At 43.9% G+C, this 22,797-nt stretch overlaps 1 protein-coding gene across 4 annotated transcripts; it reads left to right on the top strand.

The window, feature by feature from the left end:
* Positions 1-7: 7 nt before the first annotated feature.
* Dpcd (deleted in primary ciliary dyskinesia homolog (mouse)) lies at positions 8-22,074 on the top strand. Of its 4 annotated transcripts, none has more exons than XM_027930368.3 (6): positions 8-98; positions 5,110-5,190; positions 14,589-14,713; positions 14,814-14,947; positions 21,319-21,421; positions 21,786-22,074. In XM_027930368.3, the coding sequence occupies exons 1-6, from the start codon at positions 35-37 to the stop codon at positions 21,885-21,887; spliced, it is 609 nt and encodes a 202-aa protein (XP_027786169.1). In that variant the 5' UTR covers positions 8-34; the 3' UTR covers positions 21,888-22,074. The 4 variants fall into 4 exon arrangements, with proteins under 4 accessions (XP_027786169.1, XP_027786171.1, XP_027786170.1 ...); XM_027930371.2 differs by lacking the exon at positions 8-98 and adding an exon at positions 433-810; XM_027930370.2 differs by lacking the exon at positions 5,110-5,190.
* Positions 22,075-22,797: the final 723 nt, after the last annotated feature.

Genomic DNA, 22,797 nt, shown 5'->3' with positions numbered 1-22,797 from the left:
GCAGCGTCCGTGCGCGTGGCTGGGCGGAGAGAAGATGGCGGTGACTGGCTGGTTAGAGAGTCTGCGGGCGGCAGAGAAGACAGCGCTGCTGCAGGATGGTAACTCGAGGCGCCCGCGAGCTCTCTCGTCCTCACCACTAGGGTCCAGCCTTCCGCGCTGGTGTCCCCGGGGAAGGGCCTCGGCCGGCAGAGCTGGAAGCGCAGCGGTCGTCTGCCAGGCCAGTTCCCGTATTGGCAGAAGAGGAAATTGAGGCCCAGAGACGACGAGACTGGAACCCACGTCTCTGGGCGCCTCATAGGTTTCCCTACACCATCTCGCCCCGCTCGGAGTTTTGTTGCTGATACATAATAATTCCTTTCCCATTCGTTATCTCATTTGCTAATCACTGATGTACCAGGATTCTGATAATTTTCTACTCTGTTTTACAGACGAGGAAACAGAAATCCTGGAAAGTTTTAGATCAGACTCAGCTTCCCCAGCGAATCAGTGATACAACTGATCTTGATCTGGGCTCCCATGAACCTCAGTCTGGGGATTCGGTTGCCGGTGGCAGCTTGGTGTCATGAAGAAGAGGGAGACCTGGGTTCTAGTTGGACTCTGCCATTAATTCTAGAGCTGTGCAGCAGGCCACTTTTCTTGTTTGGATCTCGCTTTCCTCATCTGTAAAATGAAGTAGATGGGCCACCACTTACCTCTGAGATCCTTTACAGCTGTATTGTTATGTTTGCAAAGTGAATCTCTAAATGTGCCCTGGTCTTTACGGGAGCTAGAACAAGGACTAAGGACCATGCCTATAAGAGTGGGCACCAGGTATGGAGTTCTGACTTTTTCTTATCATAGAACTAACTGTCCATTGTAGGGCCTCTTGGACTTCAGGGTTCTTTTCTGGACTCACTTGGCAGCCAAAGCAAATTAGGTTTAAATTTCTGAGGCTATAAGGCTAACAGCTGGGGACTCAGTCCCAGGTAGAGGCCAATCAGGGAAGCCTGGAGTTTGTGGAAATTAAAGTCAGCTGCTCATTTGTGCAACGTTTAAGGGAGTCCATACTGTGTGCCAAGTTCTGTACTAGAACAGTTAAAAAAAGACATATTCTCCTAGGAGTGCACAGAATGGTCAGGAAAAGACATGTAAATAAATAATAGTGCATGTTAAGTAGAGGGTGAAATCTTGTATAAAATGCTTTGAGAGCATGAAAGTGGAAATGATCATCTCTTTGGAGGGAGACCTAACAGAAGGGCTGATATTCTGGGTCCTAAGGAATTAAGAGGTGTTTGCGGAGTGGAGAAGGGAATGATATTTAAGGAACAGTGACTCAACATGTAAAGGCTTGGAGGTATGGAAATATACAACTGATTACTCTGGTTACTCAAGGAATAACAAAATGTTTAGTGGTGAGAAATCATTTGCTCAGTCAGTTGTAACAAACCATTATGCTGTGTCAGCTGTGCTACTAGGTGCTAGGATACAAGGGTGAATGAAAGGGTCCCCGCCACTCAAGGAGCAATGAGGGGAAAAGGTGGAAATGGATTGCAGAAAATTGGGGAATTTGCCTTGCAGAAGACTTTGGACATTATCTCACAGGACAATGTTGATTGTTGTTTGTGTGCATGTGAGAGAGAAAGAGAGCACGCACGCGCATGGATTAAACCCAGGGATGCCCTACCACTGAGCTACATCAACAGCCCTTTTTATTTTGATACAGGTTTTGCTAAGTTGCCCAGGGTGACTTTGAACTCAGGATTCTCCTGAGTAATTGATATCATAGGCATATGCCACCATGTCTGGCTGTTTTTGTTTTTATTGTGATAAAAAATACATACCATAAAATTTACCATTTTAACTCTTTAAGCCTACAGTTCATTTTAATTAAGTACATTCACACTGTTGTGCAATCATCATCACCATCCATTTCCAGAATTGTTATTTTATTTTTATTTGGTATCAAAGATTGAATTCAGGGGCACTTAACCACTGAGTCCCATCCCCAGCCTTATTTTGTATTTTATTTAGAGACAAGGTCTCACTGAGTTTCTCAGTGCCTTGATAAGTTGCTGAGGCTGGCTTTGAACTCACAATCCTTCTGCCTCAGCCTCCTGAACCACTGGGATTACAGGCATGTGCCACTGAACCCAGCTTCCAGAACTGTTTCATCTTCCTCAAGAAACTCTGTCAGTAAACTCTGTGCTCTCCTCCTCCCCAGCCCCTGGCAGGCACCTTTCTATTTTCTATTTCTGTGAATTTGACTACTCTAGGAAACCAGATGAATGAAATTGTATGATATTTGTCCTTTTATGATTGGCTTATTTCTTATAGCATAATATCTCCAAAGTTCATGTGTTAGAATTTCCTTCCTTTTAAAATGTGAATAATATCCCATTTGTATTTATGCACAACTCACCTCCTCACACACATACATTTTGTTTATTCATGTGTTGAGGGACACTTGGGTTGCTTCTACCTTTTGACTATTGTGAATAATGCTGCTCTGAATATGAATTCAGAGGTATTCAGAGGTGCAAGCCCAGGTATTTGGTCACAGAACAATATTTAAACAAATATTATATCAGCCAAGATTGTGTTAAGTTCTTTTATTATTAGCATCACAAAATGATATTGTTAGGGTTTTTTCCCAAACAACAACAACAACAAAAAAAAAACCCCACAATATTGAATATATGGGTATGCTTTGTTAAAATGCAGATTTGCCATCTTGGCAGGTATAGGGATGTAAACAGGAACTCTTTGGAAAAATTTTCAATAAATCCCTGGAACAATTTTCAACCTTACAAATATTTAAAGCTGTACAAATTTTTCTGATATAATTATTAGAACTTGGACTTTGGCCTCAAAAGAGTTTAGGTCTGAATCTGTCATTTTCTAGCTTTGTGATGTTAGACTAAGTTTCACATCTTTAAGCCTCAATTTTCCTCATCTGTGAAATACAGATAATGGAGATACATAGGATTATTGTGAGAATTAAATTTAATAAAACATGTAAACTGGCTGGTTGATAGTAAGTACCACATTCTGCCAGTACTCGAGGCTGGAGGCAAAGGGGAGAAGATGGCCAGGCCAGGTGCCCTCAGCTGTGCACAGGCAGTACCTTGTGCCCTTCTTCTGATAGGAAAAGACCTGATGTCTCCTATGAACCACCCAAATGGTTAAGAGTGGTGGAACCTAAAAGCCTGTTGAGATGCCCTGCAAATTTGGGATTTGAGTTTCCCTGAAATACAAATTTAAAATGACTCAAGGGAACTGTTCCCAGAAGAGTAAATTAGGAAAAAGCCACCTGAGGACTCTTTTGTAATTTTTTGGTACCAGGGATTGAACCCAGGGGTTCTTGACCACTGAGCCACATCCCCAGCCTTTTTTTTTTTTTTCAATTATTTTTTAACCTTTATTTTATTATTATTTTTTAATTTCTCTGTGGTGCCAGGGATCAAATCCAGTATCTCATGGATGCTAGACAAGCACTTGACCACCAAACCACAACCCTGGCCTCCCCAGCCCTTTTTAAAATATTTTATTTAGAGACAGGGTCTCACTGAATTGCTTAGGGCCTCACTAAGATGCTGAGGCTGGCTTTGAACTCGAGCTCCTCCTGCCTCAGCCAAGCTGGAATTACAGGAGTGCTCCATCATACCTAGCTAGGAATCTTTTTTTTTAAATTTTTTTTTATTTAGCTGTTGATTGACCTTTATTTATTTACTTATATGTGGTGCTGAGAATCAAACCCAGTGCCTCATACATACTAGGCAAGCACTCTACCAACTGAGCCACAACCCCAGCCCCCTGGCTAGGAATCTTAAAAAAAAAAAAAAGTGTAGTTATAGATGGACAGTATGCTTTTTTAAAAAATATTTTTTTCAGTTGTAGATGGACACAATACCTTTATTTTTATGTGGTGTCAGGGATCGAACGCAGTGCCTCACACATGATAGGCAAGCACTCTACCACTGAGCCACGACTCTGGCCAAGTATACCTTTATTTTATTTGTTTATTTTTACGTGGTGCTGAGGATCAAACCCAGTTCCTCACACGTGCCAGGCAAGTATTCTGCCACTGAACTACAGCATCAGTCCCCAGCTAGGATTCTTATTCTTGAATCTTATATAGTGTACATGCCTACTGAGCATTAATGCCCTTTTATTAGTCTTTCTGAGGGCATACCTATATCTGTGTCCTATATGTAAAAAGAAAGAGGAAGTTACACAGTCATCCTTAAGCAAATGCTTATGGTTGTGCTATGTGGGTAGAGAAATTGGGCTGGGAGACTCCGTGGTTGTCAGTGGAGGATGTGTCAATATTTATTCATTCTTTCAGTTACTATTTCGTTGAGCCAGGTACTCTGCTTACTCTCAGGGAAACCACAGGTACAGGGATAAAACTGCTCCTATCCAGTAAAAGAGACAGGCAATAATCAAAGAATCACACACAAGTAGATGTAAAATCATAACTGAAGTACCTTGTCAGGGAGCAAATACATGGCAGTTGCCATCATGTGTCTCTGAATGACCTAGAGATGTGTGGTGGAAGAAGGTAGAACAATGGCATGACTGAAGGGAAGTGCTGGGTCAACAACCCCAGCTCAACATCCTGTGTAAGCTTGGTTTTAGAAACTGGGGAGAGAAAGACGTGTGATGACATTCATGTCTGATACTTTTAGGAGTGTTATAATATGTGATAAATGCTCCACTATACATGTGAATACACCATGGGAGGGGGCAGATGAGGAAGTGATTACTTCTGCCAATGAGCTGGAGGTGATAATTGTGGGAGACTTCCCAGTGGAAGTGACATTTGAGCTGGATTTTGAAGGGTGAAGAAGAGTTTCATGGATGGGAAGAATTATGGCATTATTGCTGATAATTGCAAAGAGAAAATTGCAAAGGCATGATCAGAGGAAGAAGCTTCAGAAAGCAAGTGAGCCCCAGGATATGACTTAAAGTAATGGTGGGTGATGGTTGGCAAGGAGTTCCTAGGGGTTCCAGCGGGGTTTCTCATTACTCCCAGGGCTATTGCTGTTCCCAGGCAAGGCCCCTTGCACATCAGCATGAGGCAAGGCAGAGGAAGGCTGTGAGGTAAGGCACTGTCTGCTCTGTGTGTAGGGAGAAGAAAGGTGCACTATTTGTTCCCAGATGGAAAGGAAATGGCTGAAGAATATGATGAGAAGACGAGTGAACTACTTGGTAAGTAACAGGCTTCCATTGGACTTTTTGGAAGGCTTGGGATTGTTCTGAGCACAGGCCAATGCTCCTAGCCTTAGACTTGAGGGAGTTGCCCAGCATGAAATGTGGAAACTGAGGGAGGGAGTACTCAGGCTTTTGGGGCAAGGTTGTTACTGAAAATAGTTTGGACACTGGAAATGGAGTGGGAGTTTTTTTTTTTTTTTTTTTTGACCCATAAAGCCCAGCCCCAAGCCCAGCCCCAGCCAGCGAGAAAGATAATTCTAAGCTGGGAGGGGGTATGTAGAGAAACAGTTGGAGAAAAACTTAACAGAGGAGTGGTATTGAAGTGAGCCTTGTAGCCCGTAGTGATAAGGACAGCCTTTCACTGCAGGCTTTTTGATTGCTTGTTGTGTTTTCTGAGCCACCAAGCATCAGAGGCAGTATCTTCTGACCTTGCCTCCAAGGCAACACCGTTAAATACGACCCTCATCTTGAAGAATGAACCAAAGGGGGTATGCTTGGTGATTTTGCAGCATTATCATTTTTCGTTCCTACAGATTTTTCCCTCTATGAATAGGCTCATGAATAGGGGTTCCAGTTTGAATTTCTGGGAATTATTTGATTTGTCCACTTTCTATTCCCAGGTACGCACATCAGCCTTAACTGACTTCCCAGAGCTAGGAGGTTGGCTCTGTGACCCAGGGCCTAAGGCTGTCAGCAGTGGGAGTTGGTCTCTTTATTAAGTTCCACCTGAAATGCTAAGACCAATGATGGAATCATGGACTGGGTTATTTTCTTGTCATTATTCTTGACTTTAATTTCTTCCTAGGCCTGATCGACAGGTTGTATTGGTGAGGGAATTTCTTTTTCCCTTTTTCTGACAGCTCATAAATGTCTAGAACCGACAACATGGATTACACTGGTTTGCATTCTCTTGGTCTCTGGTCTTAAAATATGTGCCCTCCGCATGTTCAGTTGCAGAGTGAAGTGTTGATCCCTCCTTATTATGAACTGCTTGGGCTTGGTCCCAATTGGCTTAGTCTGGTGCTATTAAAAATCTTGATGTGTTTAGCATATGACACTGATTCGGAGGAAACCAATACAGTAGTAATATCCTCACAATGTATTGTAATTTATAGTGCTCCCAGGGGGTGACAGCCTTGGAATGCCTAACAGGGGAGAACTTATGAAAGCAGAGGTCACGTGGGCTAACCATCACCATATCCAGGCCAGAGACTGACCGCAACACCTCGCCCCAGCTTCACCCCAGCCCCCAATATCACCCCTCTTTTCCACAAAGAACAAGTAAAGCAGCTATTGTTGCCACAGCTGTGGAAACAAACAAACAAAACCTGGGCTTTTTTGTTGAACTTGGAGATGAAATTGAAATTAAAAAAAAAAAAAAGTGCAGTTTCCCTCATTTGTAGCATTTGAAGCCCCAGTATCCCACATTTACCTGTTGTTTCTCCGGGTGGCAAGAGAGGACAGACTCTGGCCTCCAAACTCCTTTTTCTTTTTCTTATGTACTTATTTATTGGCAGTACGGGGATTGAACCCAAAGGCTCTCTACCACTGAACTACATTCCCAGTCCTTTTTTATTTTTCATTTTGAGACAGGCTCTTGCTAAATTGCCAATGTTGACCTCAAGCTTGTGATCCTCCTACCTTAGCCTCCTGAGTCACTGGGATTATAGGCCTGACTCAAACTCCTTTTTCTTAAAAGCAGAAATAGAGTAAGACTTTGTTCATGAGAGAGAATACTATTTGACTAAAGTTTTACCTACTAATGACATTAATTCTTGTTGGACACCATGCCAAGTATATTATATGAATGACATCATGTAATTGTCTTCATTAAAACCCTATAACAGGACTGGAGCTGTAGCTCAGTTGGTAGAGTGTTTGCCTAGCATGTGTGAGGCACTGGGTTCAAATCCTCAGCACCACATAAAAATAAATAAATAAAATGAAGGTATTTGTCCAACTACAACTAATATATATATATTATATATATGTGTGTGTGTGTGTGTGTACATATTTATATGTGTGTATATGTTTACATATATACACACACAAATACACAGTGTGTGTGTGTTACAAAACAAAACTCTATGACAGCTGGGCATGGTGGCACACACCTGTAATCAGAGCAATTTAGGTAGCTGAGGCAGGAGGACTGAAAGACCAGTCTCAGCAACTTAGCAAGGCCCTAAGCAATTTAGTGAGACCTTGTTTCAAAAAATAAAAAGGACTGGGGGATGTGGTTCAGTGATTAAGCACACCTGGGTTCAATCCCCAGTACCCCACACCAATGGAAAAAAGAAAACCCCTATGACATAGGTATCCTCATCCCTATTTTACAGTTGAAAGAACAGACGCTCAAAGAAGTTAAGTACCTTTTTCAGAATCACATTGCTGTTAGGTTTCTGAGTTCTGTCCAATCAAGAGTCCGTGCTTGCTGGGATTGTGATTCAGTGGTAGAGTGCTTGCCTCGCACGTGTGAAGCACTGGGTTGGATTCTCGGTATCATATAAATAAATAAAATAAAGATCCATTGACAGCTAAACAATATTTTCTAAAAAATCTGTGCTTTGATGTATAGCAAAGAATATTTAAATCTAACTTTCTTTACTTCCTATTTTCTCTTTCTTTTTTTTTTTTTTAAGAGGTTTTGCTGTTACCCAGGCTAGGCTAGAACTTATAATCTGAGTCTGAGTCTCTCAAATAGCTGGGATTACAGGCATGTGCCCCCATGCCTAGTCTTATTCAATTTTTCTTTCCCAGAATGACCTGAATGGGGACTGATAGGCATGAAGAATCACCCCACTCCAGCCACTGGACCGTAGCCAGAGAACAGTAGATCCATTTCTTATTCTTCTCCCCTAACCCCTACCCAACTGCCCTCACAAAATACTCTTCGTCATCATAGTTGTTGTTGTTATTGTTTTTATTATTTTGAGATGGGGCCTCACTAGTTTGCCCAGGCTGGCCTTGAATTCCTAGGCTCAAGTGATTCTCCTGTCTTAGCCTCCCAAGTACTTGGGACTATAGGAGCATGCCACTGCACCCAGGTTTTATTTTTATTTTATTTTTTAATTTTTTAAAGTGCTGGGGATTGAACCCAGTGCCTCACACATACTAGGCTCTACCACTGAACTACATCCCCAGCCCCAGGCCTTTTATTTTAAGACAGGTCCTTGCTAAGTTGCCAAGGCTGCCCCTGAACTAGCAATCCTTGAGTTGCTGAGATGACCGGTGTACACTACCACATCCAGTCCCAGCTGTTAATTTTTAAGAATAAATAATCCTAGGATCTGAGCTGTCTTTTGCTTGTGTATACTATGAAATAAAATACAGATGTGGTTTTTGTGGCAGTATGCAGAAATAGTTTACATTTTCCAACTAATTATATAAATTTGGTAATTGGCCAAACTGCTGTTTCTATTAAAAAATCTCAATTTAAAGAGGAAGAATTGCCAATAGGTGTGCATCTGCCTGGGACAAAGTTTCTCTAGTCAGTGTTAATAAGCATGTTAGTGTCATCTTTTTTTCTAATCTCTCGGGGCTATTCATTCCCACCCCGCACAATGAATGCTGTATGTATTCATAGAGGAAAAACTGAAGGGCCCCATAACAATGATCGGAACATCAAACTAGCCCCAGAAAAACACAGCGTGTCCAGGGAAGCAGAGGCTGAAGGGCAGGCCATCCCCTAGCGATTACATTCGGATTACTGCTTAATCTGCTTTGGTATTTGACCGCCAGCCTAACCACCCCAGGCCGCATTTGGAGGATATTGAGCACTTTCATCCCCAGGCACTTCAGCAGCTTTATAAATGACCCACTCGATTCCCTTCAGCCTCCTCAGGGATGGGCCGCGGCAGCTGTTTAATAGCCACAGAGCAATGTTGCAGTGTTTTAGGGCAGAAAAGAAGAATCCTGCATCTAGTTTAAGCTGCAGGGAGTATTTAGGAAAGGGGAATGTAATTATCCACATTGGAAGTGGGCCAGGCTTTGGAGCTTTGGGGAAAGAGGCCTTTAGGACCTCTACTTTCTAGCCCACCTGAAAGATCGGGCCTCTTTCAGCAGCCTGGGACATCAGCCTGTTTCCTGCTGACTTAGGAAAAAGTCCCCAGGCATTGCCTCCTTCATATTCCGTATCAGACCCTTTGCAGGGTCATTGAAAGTCTCCTTCCCAAGGACTGACCCTGGCTCAGCTGGGAAGAGATGACAGCACCCAGGGAGCTGCCTTGCACACACCAGTTTGGGTTTAACGTATAATCAAATCAGAGTGACAGCAGGTAGAAACAGTCTTCTATTGCCGCAGGAGCTGTCCTTGAGTTCAGGAACAAAGACATGGACAAGAAAGATAAGTGTGTATTTGCACGTGTGTACTCATGCCCTTATGTATGAGATAAATAAGGACTTTGCCAAAATAATTTTTGGATCTTATCTCTTAAAGGGTTGAAAAGGAAAACTTTCTTCTGTATTACTTTTTAACAAAGAAGGTAATTTCATAGGTGTTAAAAAAAAAAAATGATGAGGCAGCCAAGGGTGCCAAAGCTCCTGTGGCCTGAGTGGCTTGGAAAGAGGGAGCGAACAGCAAACTTTTCCTCCTTATGAAGCTTTCTATGGGGGCTGGGGATGTGGCTCAAGTGGTAGTGTGCTCACCTGGCATGTGAGGCACTGGGTTCGATTCTCAGCACCACATTAAAAAAAAAAAAAAGATATTGTGTCCACCTAAAACTAAAAAATAAAATATTAAAAAAAAAAAAAAGCTTTCTGTGGAGGGTTGGGGTTCTGGCTCAGTGGTAGAGGGCTCGTGTGAGGCCCTTGGTTCAATCCTCAGCACCACATAAAAATAAATAAGTAAAATAAAGGTTTTTGTGTCCAACTACAGCTAAAAAATAAATATTAAAAAAAAAAGCTTTCTATGAAAAACCCAGCATTCTTTGGAGTAGAAGAGTGCACAGGAATTCAAAGGGTGGTTATTGCCTTTCCCAGGCCACACTGGTAGTGAAATGGACATCAAATTTGACATGGCCCATGATTACAGGGGCATCTCACTTCTCCAGCCGCAGGTAGTCAGACATTCCTCATATTTACTTTTTCAGATAATTGAAGTTTAGCCTTTAAAGACCAATGTGTGTGTGTGTATATATATACACACACATAGTGGCGCACACCTGAAATTCCAGATATTTGGGAGGCTAAGGTAGGAAGATCACAAGTTCGGTACTAGTTTGAACAACTTAGCAAGACTATGTCTCAAAAAAATAAAAAGGATTGGGGATGTAATGAGCTCAGTAGTAGAGTGCTTGCCTACCATGTCTGAAACTCTCTCTTTTTTTTTTTTGGTATCAGGGATTGAACCCAGAGGCATTCAACCACTGAGCCATATCCCCAGTCCTATTTTGTATTTTATTTAGAGACAGGGTCTCACTGAGTTGCTTAGCACCTTGCTTTTGCTGAGGCTGTCTTTGAACTCGTGATCCTCCTGCCTCAGCCTCCTGAGCCACTGGGATTACAGGTGTGCACCACCATGCCCTGCTTGAAACTTGAGTCAATCCCCAATACTGCCAAAAATAAAGTTACTTAAAGAACTATCACAAGGGCTAGGGATGTGGCTCAGTGGTTGAGTGCCTCTGAGTTAAATCCCTTGGTACCCCCCCCCCCAAAAAAAAAAAGGAAAGAAATATCACAAAATGCTTATATCACAAACACTTATTGAATACTTCTGGGCTGCAGTTTAACCTTTTATTAATGATTCAGATTCTGAATTTGGGATTAGGAGACCTGAATTTTAACTGTGGCTTTTGCAAAGTGGTCTGTCTGTTACTCAATAGACTCTTGTCTCCTGGAAAGAAATGGCAAGAGACGAAGGTGAGCAGGCACAGAAGAAATGTTTCCCATTTTAAAAATATATGCATAAACAACAACAACAATAAAGACATAGCCGGGTGCAGTAATGTGCATCTGTAGTCCCACTGACTTGGTAGGCTAAGGAATTTAAGACCAGCTTCAGCAACTTATGGAGATCCTTAGCAACTTAGCAAGACCCTGTCTCATAATGAAAAATAAAAAGGACTAGGGATGTAACTCAGTCATAAAGCATATTAGGGTTCAGTCCCTAGGATAAATAAACAAACAAGCAAACATACAGTTATTGGACTAGATACTTTCTAAAATAACTTTCACCCATAAGATCTGTGGTGGTCATGTTCTGTTATATAGAGATACCATCAAGGACTAAGGGTGCTTGTTTGCCCTGACACTAAATGGTCCCAAGTGCTGTTCTAGTTCTGCACTTCCATGTAAGATGTCCTTTGATAGTGTTGTCAGTATGCCTGAGAACAAAATTTCTTGCCTTATTCTATACATAGTTTTTTTTTTTCTTTCTTTCTTTCTTTCTTTTTTTTTTTTTTTTTTTTTTTGTTGTTGTGTGTGTGTATGTGTGAGACTAAGAATCAAACCCTGGACTGAACATGGTGGCTCATGCCTGTAATCCCAGTGGCTCAGGAGGTTGATCACAAGTTCAAAGCCAGGCTTAGCAATTCAGTGAGACCCTGAGCAACTTAGCAAGACCCTGTCTCAAAAAATAAAAAATGCAGGGCTGGGGCTGTAGCTCAGTGGCAGAACACTGCCTTGCATGTGTGAGGTGCTGGGGTTTGATCCTCAGCACCACATAAAAATAAATAAAATAAAGGCATGCTGTCCACCTATAACTACAAAAAAAATTTAAAAATAAAGAGGCTGGAATTGTGGCTTAGTGGTAAAGTGCTTGCCTTACATGTATGAGGCACTGGGTTTGATCCTCAGCACCACATAAAAATAAATAAAATAAAGGCATGCTGTCCATCTATAAGTACAAAAAAATTAAAAAAATAAAGAGGCTGGAATTGTGGCTTAGTGGTAAAGTGCTGCTTTACATGTATGAGGCACTGGGTTTAATCATCAGCACCACATAAAAATAAATAAAGGTATTGTGTCCATCTACAGCTAAAAATATTTAAAAATTAAAAAAAAAAAAAAAGGCTGGGGACGTGGCCCAGTGGTTAAGTAACCCTGGGTTCAATGCCTGGTATCAAAAAAAAAAAAAAAAAAAAATTCAAACTCTGGGCCTCATATATGCTATGCACCAGCTATATCCCTATACTTTTTAAATTTTATTTTGTATTTTATATTTTTTGTTTTATTTTGAGACAGGGTCTTGCTTCTTGCCAGCTTGCCCAGGCTGGCCTCAAACTTGGAATCTTCCTGTTTCAGCCTTCCAACTAGCGGGAATTACAGGTATAAGCCACAGTGCCCAGCACACAGCATTTTATATGTAGCTTGAGTAAGGATTTAGGAATAATCTTTCTGATAGTGTGGAGCAGGATACAAGGGTCTTGTCATAATAAGCTATTTTTTGGAAGTATTTGTCACTCCTGAGTTTTCAGTTGTGATAGAGGCCTCCCAGAAGGCTGGCTTACAATTAAGTGAAATATTATAGTGAATATATCTGGATATACTCCTGGTCACAGTCCATTCACTTAAGAAAGTATCTGTGGGGGGAAAAAGTTGTCTATTAAGCACATTTCCAAGTTTTATTCTTCCTTATTAATTTTCATTATAAACTTGGAAATGTGTTTCTAGGGAGAACTTTTGTCCCTAAGATGTAATAAAATCATACACAGCATGCAGCAGACCTTATAAAAGCACATATTCAATGGAAAACCTTAATTTTACAGCATGCTTTTGTGTTCTGTTCACATGCTTTCCTTATAGCAGTGAGGGTGTGTGGGTTGGCACAGCTGCTCAGGTCTAAAGGCAAACCATCCACTTGCCTGATGCTGAGGATCAGACTGGAGCCATGACCTCTCCTGCTGGGAAAAAGGAGCCTGCACTTGGAAACAACGGCAGCAGCACTCCAGGCACTTCGAGTTGTTCCACTCCCTGCAGTGGCTGCAGAAGGCAGCTGCTGGTCTTGAGCAGTAACTGTGTTGTTCTGGCTGGAGGACACCCTGAGATGGCAGACCCAGGGATCCCAAATACAGTAGGCAGGAAATGGGATTATGCCTCCAAAAAGGTAGTTCCACTGCACCACAGCAGTCCCTAGGACAGGGCTGAGAGGAGTTTCTGAAAATCCTAGCAGGGATTTCTAGATAATGTCCATTGAACTAGTTTCCATAATATATATCCTTAAAAAAAAGGTGTGGGGGGCTGGGATTGTAACTCAGTGGTTGAGCACTTGCCTAGCACATGTGAGGCACTGGCTTTGATCCTCAGCATAAAAATAAATAAATGAAATAAAGGTATTGTGTTCATCTACAACTAAAAATTATTTTTAAAAAAATTTGTACAAATAGCTGGGTTGTAAAGCAAGAAAAAATAGAGATGGTTATTTGCATTATAAACTTGCAAATATAAAATTCCATTTTGCAAAAACACATTAGATCTTCTATAAATAGTGCATTTAAAATACAGTGTGTGCCTCAGATTTTGTTTGTTTTGCAGTGCTGGGGATTAAACATGGTACTTTGTTCTTATGAGACGAGCTCTGCCACTGAACTAGCCTGATAATATAGTTTTTTATAAGCCAGGTATACCTGAAATGAGTGAATTTCTTTTTTTTTTTTATATTTACTTTTTAGTTGTAGTTGGACACAATACCTTTATTTTAATTTATTTATTCTTATGTGGTGCAGAGGATCAAACTTAGGGCCTTGCACGTGCTAGGTGAGTGCTGTACTGCTGAGCCACAATCCCAGCCCCATGAAATGAATGAATTTCTATATCTGAACTTTCTGAATCATGAGACAAAATTACCAAATAGCTTTCACTCTCTTCATTCATTTTTCATTTGCATTTTTTTTGGGGGGGGGGTGAGGATACTGGCGATTGAGCCCAAAGGAGCTTTATCACTGAGCCACATCTTCAGACCTTTTTTACTATAAGACAGGGTTTCACTGAGTTGCTAAGGATGGTCTTGAACTTTTGACCTTCTTGCCTCGGCCTCCTGAACCTCTAGGATTATGGGCGTGTACTACCATACTGGCTCCCTTGCATTTTTTAGAGGCAGGGAAATGCATCTAAACTTCCTTTTGGGGATCCAAATTTTCCTAAAACCAGAAATCACCATTTTCAACTCTCAGTGTCCTCCTTGTACTTGAGTGTTTCTTGACTCCTAGGCTTCTAGAACTTCATGCCAATTCCTTTTGTCTGTGCACCTATGAATTGGGCTTTGTAGGTTGTATAATACTGAAATGCTCCACTGAGGTTTCACAGGTTGTGTGATCCCTGCTCAGTTGAACAATGCCCAGTTAAATGCTCTACTTCTATCCTGTTTATTTTGGGAACTAACATGATGTCAGCGATTCAGCAGGAAAGAGCAGTGACCCTTTCTTCCCTGTGATCCTATTGCTTGCTTCTGTCCCCAGTGAGAAAGTGGCGAGTGAAAAGTGCGCTGGGAGCCTTGAGCCAGTGGCAGCTTGAAGTGGGAGAGCCAGCACTCCCAGGAGCAGGAAGCCTGGGGCCTGAGCTCATCAAGGAAAGCAATGCCAATGTATGTATGTCTGTCCAAGTGTCTTATGGAGGTTGGGAGGGTCTCTGACCCTGAGGGCAGAGACTTTGAATTGTCCTTGAGTTGAATTTGCCTTCTGCAGCCTATCTTCATGCGTAAGGACACAAAGACAAGTTTCCAGTGGCGGATTCGAAACCTCCCCTACCCTAAGGATGTCTATAGCGTTGGTGTGGCCCAGAAGGAGCGCTGCATTGTTGTCAGAACAACCAACAAGAAGTGAGTTGTGTGTGAGCACCTATCTGCTTGTACTTGAGCAGAGGCAGGGTGGGGGCATGTCCCAGAGTGTTGCTTACTCCAAAGCCAGAGCACCCTCCTTCCTCCAGTTCTGAGGGAGGAAAGCAGACCCAACAAAAAACCCAGGGTACTGAAAGTGAAGGGCTTCCCCTGGGCAGGAGCAGCTTGAATAATGTAATCAGTTCCCTCAGGGAGGGGAACTTGAACATGTGCCTAGTATGGTACCTGGCACATATTAGGGCTCAGTAAATATTTGTTGAATGAATAAAGGAATGAGGGAATCACTTATGATTTCACTTCTGCTATAAGGTTAATTATGACCTTGACCTCATTGCTGGATCCAGTCCATGGGGAACTTGACCTGGTGACATCACTTTTGGAGCTGGCAGGGAGCCATGGTCTGGAACTGTCTGAGGTAGCAGTTAAAGGACTTTAAAATACTGGACTGGGCAGCAGTAACCCTAATTCCTCCTTGGACTAAGGGACAGTGGACAGATGCTTTGGCCTCTTGGAAGTCCCTGGCATTCTGTTTCAATAGGGGTGCTCAACTTCCCTTTATGGTCCACTGGTGGGGGGAGGCCAACTTTGGGGGGGGGGGTGTTGAAAGGACAGAAGGTGACCCAGATGCATTTTCAAAATGATCACATTTGGGTTTATGGAACTCTGACTGACCATTGGAGAAGAAAAGAGCCCTGGAGTGAATCAGTCTTGACCTGAACCAGAGGGATTAGAGTATGGGGGTATCAATTCCCATGAAATAGATTGGGGTGTCAAGATGGCAGGTTTCTTGCTTCATACTTGTGCCCAATATGCCTCATAGGCTGCTGAACCTAACTAGAGGTGCTTCTACCCATCTTCTGCTTACATGCATTTGGGAGGCCCCAGCTCTTTGTCCATCTCCTTAGCTGGTGTGGTGCCAGCCTCTCCTTGTGTCTTCCTCAGGTCCATAAGGCCCACAGGGAAGCAAGGCAACTCCCAGGCTCCTCCAGTGCAGCCCTCCTCTTATGACACCCATACCCCATCATTTTGTCAGGGTTAAGAGGACAGGGGAAGGGGTGGAGATGAATGAATTAATTTCAGGATTATTGCTGTACATGCAGCCAGCAGCCCCTGCAGTGGGCCTTGTCTATAAATATAAAGTCATAATAATAAGGGTTTGCGTTTATAAAGCACATTGAAGCCCTCAGATAAAAGGCAGTTTATTTCCGTTATTGCTCTCATCATTAACAGGAGTCAGTGCCTAAAGTGGAATTTAGCAATTTCAGACAACAGAGAAATTGCCTGTAGGAAAACAAACTCCGTACTTCAGCAAGCATTCCCTGGCGTAAGAGGCCCTGGATCCAAACTGGGAACAAAAGTGCTTCTGATAGCACTTGAATCTGCAGCTTAGCACTTTGTGGAGCTGGCTGCTGCCTCCTTTTTGTCCCCCAGAGGTCACTGTCGAATACAGATATCATGCAGAAATGTGATTACAAGAGTGAGAGTAGACAGGCTAGCTAGCTCACCAAAAATTCATCTGCTGGTAGATCCTTTGGGCCCCATCTCCTGCGTGCATCCAGCCATAGGTGGCGCTATTGGCCAGGAGCTCCATGGCTAGAGACCCATTCAGTGCCCAAGGAGAGGAAGTCATTTTTGAAGCACTGGGGGAGGCCAGGTATGATTAGAGTGGTGCCAGGGAAGATGGGGTTCCCACAAAGGAGAGAGGAGCATTTTGGTGCCCACTTCAGAGCCAACATGGAGACTTTGGTCCAGGGTCTCATCCTGGCTCAGCCCCACCCCTCTACAGATCCTCTGTTAAGAGGTAGCTGGAAGGCCCCCTGAACTCTTAACTAGATCTTTCCTGAGTCTGGTGGAATTTTCACTTTCTACCTGTGGTAATGTGTCGTATACTTGTATTCCCACTCATTAAACAAAACTTAACACTATTCCTTTGAGCAGTGTTAATGTCTTCAGGACACTTTAAAAATTTGTTTTCTGGTCTTCATGTCATCCAGAGATAGGCAGGATGCATATTTTTATCCTAATTTTATATATTAATAATTATGTAAATGTAAGTATATGGTCAGCCATATACAAACTCTCTCCTCCTTGCCAGAAGGAGAGCTAGCACCCTCATTTGGTGCCCAGGCTTCTGCAGTCTCTACCACACAGTGGCATTCTTCTCTGAGTCAACTTATCTTCACCTGGAGGTTCTGTGCCTACCCCATTCTCATATTATAGAATGTGATTCCTGACCAAAGCCAGACAAGAATTGCTTTGTCCATATCTGCCTTGTCTCTGAAGAACTGGGTTGGCCACTTTGCTTTAGAGAATTGATTCTAGTGTATTGTGTCCTTGGCCTCAAGTACTAATGAGGCATAAGCCAGGGAGAGAAGAAAGTGCTTTTCTAGGACCCCTGTATGTATCTTCTGGTCTTGATAAGAATGTTTGTGTAGAAAGAAGATTTCTGGCTTCATCCTAGAAGCTGGCAGTTGTAAGTGGCATGAGCCAGGGTACTAGAGTAGGAAGATATTGGCTTAAGTCTGATCTCTTACTGTAGCATTTGGGCAAGGGTTCCTTCTGAATCATAGGAACATGCTTATACCTGCCTCACAGATTGTTTGGGGAATTTGATGATATCAGATACATATGAGAACCTAGTACAATGGCTGGCCTGAAGCAAGTTCTGAACAATTCTTTGGAAACTAATCTGAAGAGAGCTTGGCTTATTGGACATCAATGATCACCATGGCAGGTGTAAATAAGCATCATGTATTATAGAAGAAAAGGATCTTATGGCCAGATAAGTTTAGGTCAGTTTGGATTCAACAGGCTTCAATTCATTAGGACTCTGAGGGTCCTGCCAGCGTGTATGTGCACATGCATTATGACTTTCCAACAAGAGATGCTAGGCGTGGCTTCAGTTTTCCCAAAGCCTTGGGTTTTAGGAAGATTTCCTGCTGCTGGGAGGGAATGACTGAAGGCTTCTCTGGATACTTCTGCCAAGCCAACGTGCAGGGTAGAGGTGTGTGGGGCCCATGAGACTGTCCACATAGCCCTCCTCTGGTCTCAGCCCTCCTCCAAGGGCTTTCTCTCGCTGAGGGCCCAACCTCTTGTGCCCCCCTATTCAATTCAAGGGAGAATGGGGTGAGAAAGGGCTGGAAATTGGGGAGGGAATACAGTAGTGAGATGGAGGCAGTAGGCCATTTCTGAAATAACCAAAATGAAGGAGTTGTCGATTTGGCACAAGGAGAAGAGAGGTTCAGAGTTAGTCCATTTTGGGCCCTTTGACAATGACTTAAAGTTCATCTATTGTAGCTCCTTGATTTTAGGAAGGAATTTAGAGCGAGAAACTGAGGCCCAGAAGTTAAGTGCCCTGCCCAGGGTCATAAAACAGAGCTAGAAGACCTACTGCAAGCCTACTGTTTCATCTAAATTTTGACATTCAGAAAGGATGAACCCTAATGTATTGGAGAGAGTACCCAGGAGACGTGCAGGGTAGTTGAATCTGAGGATAGAGAACCTGTTACTAAACACCCCCGCCCTTCCACCCAGTATCTGCCCCATCCTTGGAAAAATGTAGGGAATCTAGACCAGGTGATCTATTATTTGATGAGAATGTGGAGATGGAGGGGTTAGGAGATTGGGGGAATGCCCTTATAATAAGGGCTTTGTGACTTGAGCAACATACCTAACTTTGCTGTGCTCAGTTCTATAAAAGATGATATAGAAATAACCAACCTGAGAGGGTTTTGTTGGTTTTTTGTACTGGGGTTTGAACCCAGAAGTGTTCTTCTGAGCTATATCCCCAGCCCTTTTTGAAATTTTAAGTCAGGGTCTTACTAAGTTGCCCAGGTTGGCCTGGAACTTGCTTGCCTCAGGCCTCCCGAGTTGCTAAGATTGAGGGCAATCACCACTGTGTCCAGATCTTTAGAGGGCTGTTTTGAGGATTAAATGTGTTTAAAACCAAAGCTACATACCATTTCAGGACTAGGGGTATGGATTGAGGTAGAGCGCATGTGCAAGACCCTGGGTTCATCCCAGGGAGGGGGGTGCAGGAAAGGAGGAAGGAAGGAAAATAAGTCGTTGTTCATTGCCTGGTTGCTACTGAGAACAGTGATGGAGGTAGGGATGGAGAAAGTGGGGCATGCCAGGATGCTGGGGAATTGCCCTGCTATAAATATCTTTAGCTTTTAGCATTAACAAGCAAGGTCTACACAGGTAAGCCTGTTTCTTCTTCGTCCTTAAATCACCAGCGCACAGCTCAAGGCCTAGGACACAGTTGATGTCCAGTAAATGTGTGCTGCATGTCTGCAGCTGCCTGAGGCTAAGCATTCTGACTTTTCCAGAAGCACAGTGGGTCCCTCTCTTATCCAGGTGCTAATGAGAAAGTCAAGTGCAGTCCTTGTCCTGGCAAATCCCAAGCCTGGGGGAACAGAGATAGGAGGGTGCCAGCTGGCCCTGAGGAAAGAAAGCAGATATCCCTATTCTCTCCAGCACTGGCTGTCAGGAGCCTCCTGGGAGAAGTTGTTTAACCTCACCAATAAATTAAATCCATTACTGTAAGACTCAAAACAAAGCTGAGCCTCAGGGTCTGTGCCCAGCCTTCTAGCCTTATAGTAGGAGTAGGACAAGGAATGGGGACAAACTATGCACCTCAAGTTCCCTCTGATGCTGATGTTGCTGTTGGGACCAAGCTTCAGGATTCATTTTCCTTCCCACTGGCCTAGCCTGGGGAATGGGGGGGTGGGGGTGGTGGTGAGGAGCACTGGTTTGGCTTTTTGTGTATATTTGCAGGGAAGATGTTAACACTTCCTAACAAGCCTTTGTGTTCACCTAATCTCTGCTGTTTAACCTTTGACTCCCCCCTATTATCAGTGTCTGCCACCTTTGCTGGCCAGACCAAGGGCCTCAGGAAGAGCCCTCAGCTGGGAAGAGGATGTGGAGAGCATTCCTTCGCTGGTTGCAGGCAGATGGATCGCCTTTCCCTGGGGCAGAGCTTTGGAAAAGAAAGCAACTTGTGGTGCCATTAGGATCCCCCAACCCCCACTCCTTTTGAACTGTCAGCCTTTAAGTAAACATTCTTTTCCTGCCATGGGTCCTCGCACCTTGGTGGGGAGTGGGGAACCTGGGAGGAGGGGGCCCTGGAGCCTTGCTAAACTGAGGGATTTGGGCAGGGAGGATGGGGCAGAAGTGCTGCATTGATGTCAACTGAGTCCCCAGGGCATCAGGGCTTTTGAAGTGGACTCAGGGTAGCTGTCACCACAAGGACCAGGCCCCTCTGAAGTATTAAAAACCCGTCTTTTGCAGGCCCCTCACTTGAGTTTGTTTGTACCTGCCTGAGGTGTTTCCCTTCCCAGCCCACACAGCCTCTGCAGCAGAGTGGTGCTTTGCCCAGCTGACAGGTCTGGCAGCCCCTGGCCAGGGCCCAGGCCACATTTCCACCAAGGAAATGCCAAATAGACCTATTAGAGATGAGATGGCCTTTCTTCATTCTCTGGCATAATAAGTATTGGAACAGGCGCAAGGAACTTTCCTCTAACCCTGACTCCACTGACAACTAGCTGGAAAAGCAGCAAGCTGTTTCATCTTTGAGCGGGGTTTCTTCTTTAGCGAAGGGGGCAAATTCCCTGAAGTTCAGTCATACACATTACAGGCTTGATTTTCTTTCTTTCTTTTTAAACTAAAAGGGATCATTAATCTCTGCCTGGCACCTGCAGACAACAGGCACCATGTATGGTGTGAAAATGGAGGGGTGGGGTCTCAAGGCCAGCAAGGTGGAGAGTCCAGAACTGGAGATGGTTTGTCATCGCAGCGAGCTTTTTCCTTGTGAACACACTTCTCTGACTTACAAGTAGTGTCAGGCTAACAAGGCCTTGAAAGACCCCCAAAGAGGAAAAGGTACCTGGGGTCTTCAGTGGAAATACCATGTAAATGGCAACTGTGGGCCCCAGCTTTGGGGGATGGCCTTAGATGTCCTTATTGTCCATTGTAGGACATGTGTCCCATTTTCTGGTGTGCCTACGAGGCTTGGAGTGCAGAGGAGTCCCAAGCTGCCTGAGCTGTGTGTGTGTGTTCCAGGAGGCTTCTGCCTGTCTTGGGAGTCTTATTTCTGCAACATGAGTCATACAGGCCCTTGGTCTAATCATGGAATTAGGACTAGTTCTGGTCTTCTTTCTTTGGATTGGACATAAGGTGGGGCATACTTTTCTTTCCAGTGCCAGTGAGCTCAAAAATCATGCCATTCTAACTGGTAAGAATCCTTCCTCCCTTCCAGCTTTGTGGAAAGTGGGTAAGAACTATAGAGAAGCCTGGTGCCCAACTGTTGGGGTTGCCTTGCTAGGTGCCACAATGGCCTCTTGGTGTCCCTACAGGTACTACAAGAAGTTCTCCATTCCTGACCTAGACAGATACCAGCTACCTCTGGATGATTCCTTGCTGAGCTTTGCTCATGCCAACTGCACCCTGATAATCTCTGTAAGATTTACCCAGACTTCTTGGCCACTATATTTGGGGAGAGATTCCTCTTTCCCTGCCCATTTCCTATTCCCTAAGAGTCCCTGCTAGGGATTGGGTGTCTCCATTTCAGCCCGGGGAGAGGAGGGTCACACAGTTCACAACTAGAAGAGGGCAAAGGATGATGAAGGAAGTGGTAGAAACCTCAGAACTTTGGTTCTGGCTTAAGGTCTGCTCCTACCCAGCCACATGACCTGAGTAAATAATTTGACCCCCTGACATCTCAAGTTCCTTATATACATAAGGGCACAGAGGGGCCCAAGTGTGGGTATGGAAGGAGGGAGATAGTAACTGAATTATGTCCTCTTCCTGGATCTGTCCACAGTATCAGAAGCCAAAGGAGATCATGGTGGCTGAGTCAGAGCTACAAAAGGAGCTAAAGAAGGTAAAGACGGCCCACAGTGATGGGGACTGTAAGACCCAGTAGCTGGTCCCCGGCTTTGTTCCTCTGGCATGGAGGATACTATCTGACTTCCAGGCTTGGGCCTTTCCGGCATGAGGCAACCTCCTCTCTCCTTGGAGCTACCTACAGTCTATAGGAACTGGTCCAGGTGTTATACCAAACTCCTGTTCATGGTCTTGTTTCCTGAGTAAAGTCATTCTGAGTTATTGCAGATGGACTGTCGTTTTGTCCACCTCTGTAGGCTGCCTGCCTCTGGGCCCCACTGCTCTCCCTACAGAGGGTGCTGGTGTGGCATTCCCTTCTCTATCCTGGGAACCTAAAAGGAGAAGAGCTTAAGAGCCCGTGACTTCAGTAGGGCAGGGTGTCTCCCCAACCTGTCTTCATAAACTCAGAGGGAATCTGGGCTGGTAGGCCCCTGTTCTAGCTTGGTTTGTAGGAGTGGCCCAGAAGAGCAGAGCCCAGTGGCATATGCCTGCAATCTCAACTACTTGGGAAGCCGAGACAGGAGTATCATAAGTTTGAGGCCAGCCTGGACAACAGACCCTGTCTCAAAAAGTGGTGGGGATGTAACTCGGTGTTAGAACACCTCTGGGTTCAATCCTCAGTTCCATCACAACAAAAAAGTAGTAGCTTAGTAGTTTAGAAGAAACTTCCTAAGGTGGATGTAGGCAAGGGGGAAGTTTTAAAAATGCAGAAACCTTGAAAATAGAGCATAGGATGTTATGATATTGTGGGTGAAAAGCCAAAATAAGGGTCACAGTGTTGCTATGTGTTGAGGTAGGGTGAAAGAAGGGTCACCACAGGTGACAACAGCTTTATGCCCCAGCATCTTAAAGTCCTTCCACAGTCCTCCCTTGAGGCTAGACAGGCAGGTGGTCGGTGGGAGTTCTTTAGGAAGAAGACACCTTTGTTCTTTGGCATAAAGAATGAAGCG

The sequence above is a fragment of the Marmota flaviventris genome, chromosome 4 (assembly GCF_047511675.1).
Source record: "Marmota flaviventris isolate mMarFla1 chromosome 4, mMarFla1.hap1, whole genome shotgun sequence".
NCBI lineage: Eukaryota > Metazoa > Chordata > Mammalia > Rodentia > Sciuridae > Marmota > Marmota flaviventris.
The sequence above is the reverse complement of the archived record's forward strand: the minus strand, read 5'-3'. Positions and strand labels throughout refer to the sequence as shown.

Coding starts and splice junctions, on each gene's coding strand:
- Dpcd (XM_027930368.3), top strand. CDS start 35: ATGGCGGTGACTGGCTGGTTAGAGAGTCTGCGGGCGGCAGAGAAGACA. Junction 14,714..14,813: donor TCAAGGAAAGCAATGCCAAT/GTATGTATGTCT, acceptor TGCCTTCTGCAG/CCTATCTTCATGCGTAAGGA. Junction 21,422..21,785: donor ACTGCACCCTGATAATCTCT/GTAAGATTTACC, acceptor ATCTGTCCACAG/TATCAGAAGCCAAAGGAGAT.